This window comes from Hemiscyllium ocellatum, chromosome 12 (assembly GCF_020745735.1).
Source record: "Hemiscyllium ocellatum isolate sHemOce1 chromosome 12, sHemOce1.pat.X.cur, whole genome shotgun sequence".
NCBI lineage: Eukaryota > Metazoa > Chordata > Chondrichthyes > Orectolobiformes > Hemiscylliidae > Hemiscyllium > Hemiscyllium ocellatum.
In genome coordinates, this window is record NC_083412.1 from 57,756,846 (window position 1) to 57,760,759 (window position 3,914).

At 41.7% G+C, this 3,914-nt stretch overlaps 1 protein-coding gene across 1 annotated transcript; it reads right to left on the reverse strand.

The window, feature by feature from the left end:
- Positions 1-3,152: 3,152 nt before the first annotated feature.
- On the reverse strand, positions 3,153-3,630 carry nhlh2 (nescient helix loop helix 2). Its single transcript, XM_060833066.1, has one exon. The coding sequence runs from the start codon at positions 3,628-3,630 to the stop codon at positions 3,271-3,273; it is 360 nt and encodes a 119-aa protein (XP_060689049.1). The 3' UTR covers positions 3,153-3,270.
- Between the last annotated feature and the right edge of the window lie 284 nt (positions 3,631-3,914).

The window sequence follows — 3,914 nt, forward strand, 5'->3', positions numbered from 1 at the left end:
GATGCTCCTCTTGGTTGAATGAGATGAAATCTAACTTTTCATAGGTTTCATTGTATTCTGCATCAAAAGATCTGAAACATTTCCTTCACTCAGTGACTAGCATTATTGCCTCAGAAGGGCAAAGTTGTGGAATCAAGTTTCATCTTAAGAGACTTCAGTCTACAATCTGGACTCGTATGCAAGTGAAGTATTAAGGAAGTGCTGTACTGTTGAATGCAGAAACATGCTCTGAAATGTTGCATCATGAGTTTGGATGTCCTATTTGAAGGACATAGAAGATCTGTGGTGCTATTTGAAGTAGAGTCCTTCCCAGTGACACACCCAGTAACTATCCCACAACAGACATTTGCTGAAAACAGATGGTCATTTCAATGTACGTGTCACATTTTAATGCATTTGAACTGTGTATTGCTGGCTAGGCTGGTAATTATTTCCTATCCCAAATTGCCCAGAGACCATATTGCAGTGGGTTTGGAATTACAAGTAGGCCAGATGCGGTAAGAAAGGCAGATTTCCTTCCCTAAAAAGCATTAGTGTGTTCCTCACTACCTTTCCCATCAACCAACCACAAATGAGAATTGTTACATAATCAGCATTATTCCAGATATTTGTTGGATTAAAAATTCACCATCTGCCATGGGAGTTAAACCTATTTTCTCAGAACTTGCCCACTGAACTTACTCCCTCCTCATGTCACTATGGTTACCAACATTACAATATTTCTGAAGTGCTTAATTAGTTGTAAAGTGCTTTGGACGACATGCAACTGCTTTAACAAGTTGTTGGGTAGCTAAATTAGCTACCAATCGGCTTGGTTATCAAATGCTGTGTGGAATCCAGGGCTCTTGGTAGCTACACCATGGAAATTTCCAGTGCTTGCAGAAACATTTGTTGAATGAGTTTAATTTGGGTTATTGTGAAATAAATTTATGATTGGCCTGTGAATGAATGGTGTTGAAAGGTCTTTCCTAATTTTAAAGTTTTGGACACTCGTGAAGCATTTATACCCTGACCGTTTCTGTTGATGTCCAATGGTCAGTGCTATGTAGTGGCCTAGGTAGTTCAAGCGTGTTGTTGGAAAACACAAGTAAACCCTAAAACAAGGCACAAATTCTGCTTCAGGCACAGAGAGTGCTGGCGAAATTCTTTTATCAGAATTTCTCCCCAAGAAATCACGCAGGGCTCGAAGCATCCGCTCTGATGCTGTCTCCACAGATGCTGCCAGACCTGTTGAGTTCCTCCAGCACTCTGTTTCAGATTTCCAGCATCCGCAGCATTTTGCTTTTATTTGAGTGATAACTTCAGCTTATTCTATCCGGGAACATTGATGTTGCTCCTCATCTTTACAAAATTGCCATTGACGCCTCAATCGTTGGTCTATTCGGAAAGTATCTTTCCAGAAAGCTTACTGACAGGTAGCTTTGATCACAGGCCCCAGAACAACAGCGTGGTAGCGTGGGGAGGTACAATTACAATGTTGTAAAGCGTGTCATCTTTGTGGCCTTTTGTTTTATCACGAGCTCTTACAGAAAGCGGACTGAACAAAGAATACTAATCGCCTCGAAAAATAAAGCACACGTTTAGGATAGGGACGTCTCTCTTCGTTTCCCTAATATGGAGGAGCCGGCGTTGGACTGGGGTGGACAAAGTTAAAAATCACACAACACTAGGTGAGAGTCAGTTGGACTATAACCTGGTAAGTAATTTTTAACTCTGGATTTTGCCCGAAATGTCGATTTCGCTGCTCCTTGGATGCTGCCTGGACTGCTGTACTCTTCCAGCACCACTGATCCAGAATCTGGTTTCCAGCACCTACAGTCATTGTTTTTAACCTCTATGTAATTTTTAACTTCGTTTCCCTAACGCGCACATCAAGACAATCACACTCACTGGTTTCTCCCTGGGGACATGTGACATCATTTTAAAAATCTCACCCCCTTGCCACATCAAGTAATAAACAGGCACACTGTCCTCCACAGACCGCCCGTACTCACAGCAACTTTGAAATCTTGGTGTTGCGTTCAAGGCGAGATCCAACTGGTAGATTTCTTTAACTCTTTGAAGCCTCCCTCGCAACGTCAATTTGAATTTCACCCTTTTAGTGGTAACTGTTGTATTGGCAGCATGTTAAATTCGCTGATTAATGTAAGGCAAAGATGTGTATCTTTCTGATTTGGGAATAAAAAGACAAGACGGTACTTTTCATTTTTTTTATTGCCAAATGGCACCATTCAGGAATAGATATGAAAACTACCTTATATAAACCAGCTCGGTGTTTCAACCACAAAATATTCTGAACTAGGCAAAAAACACATTTAGAAACCCTGAAAAAGACGAGATTCTTTGGATGTCAGTTTGATATGTCCATTTTTTTGTTTGTTTTTTGTTTTTTACAAAATCCGCGCACTTCAGGGGTGCTAAGCAGAGACCGGGGGATGGGGGAGGGTTGGGGGGGTGGGACAATTAATAGAAATTCAGTTTTTGGTTCAATTCGATTGGAGATGATTCGCCCAGATTATCTTAAATGTTTTGAAGGACAGACTAAAGCATGAAAAAAAAACTCCTAGGAGTTGCTGCACAATCTGGAAATCCTTCTCCTTTTGTTTAACCGTGTTCATAACTGCGACACATTCTACCAAACAAAATTAAAATAAATAAACATGTTTATACAACAGCAACCGCCACGGACCTTAAAACATTTAAATAAAATTAAAGCATCAAGTGCGAGTGCTCGACTCTTCTAGAAACAACAAAACTCATTGCACCAAATATTGAAGGTGGGGAGGGGAGGGGTGGCGGGGGTGGAAAAAAGACAAACAGAAAAGCGTCTACCTTCAGAAACAAGTGCGATACAAGAGGCAAAAACATCACTGCTCTCAAAACAGCAACCTAGCACGTCGAGAAAGAAGGACAGAATTAACAGCTCACAGCTCTCCAACAGAAGGTGTAAACACTGAACTGAGAACAGGTGGCACAAAAAAAACTGACAAACATTTATATAAAAAATAAATAAAATAATATAGAAATATACTAATTATCAATACACACATTTATAAAAAATAAAATTAAATATAAATATACCGCACCCACTAACACACTTTAAGGTCACAAATAGATTTTTAAGTTCCATTTGTTTTGGAAACGGTGGCACTTGACAACCTCCTCAAACTTTTTTTTTTAAATTTCCAGTTTTAAATCCACAAACTTTACTTTTCCCATTCTGATCTCCACTGTTTCTCTGTCTGTCTGTCTGTCTCCCCCACTCACTGCCTAGACATCAAGGACATGGTTCAGGTAGGAGATGTAGCAGATGGCCAGGCGGAGGATCTCAATCTTGGAGAGCTTTTTATCAGGAGGCAGAGTTGGCAGCAGTTTGCGAAGTTCTGCGAACGCCACATTAAAGGCCTCCACCCTGATGCGCTCCCGGGTTGCGTGAGCCGTGCGGTACTTGGCGGTGGCTCGCCGCCGCCGGCGCTTCTCCTCCCGGCTCAGTGTCTGCTGGACTCCCCGCTTGCCCTCGGCCTCATCTGGTTTGTCCCGCACGCAGCCTCCCCTGGCATCGGACAGCACGGACTCGCTTTCCGAGGAGCTGGGATTCAGGTCCAGTTCAGTCTGATCCGAGTTCAACATCCTGGACAACACCACCCGAACTGCAATGGGATACACCTGAAGATGCAAGAGAGGAGGGAAAACGGCTTGATATTTTATCAGAGTAAATATCCCCAAAGCAGAAAGGGATGGAAGTAAATCCAATACTAACAACAAAGTGACTATAGCTCCAGCGAATAATGTTCAAAGTCGAGCAGCGTATAAGAAGCCTTTAAATTAGAAATGCACTGAACTACAAAACAGACCAAGCTGTCCAGACAATAAACGAAAAATACCAAATATGAAGTTACCCAAATAATAATAAA

Excerpts from the sequence above, each read along its gene's own strand:
- nhlh2 (XM_060833066.1), bottom strand. The coding sequence starts at position 3,630 with ATGTTGAACTCGGATCAGACTGAACTGGACCTGAATCCCAGCTCCTCG.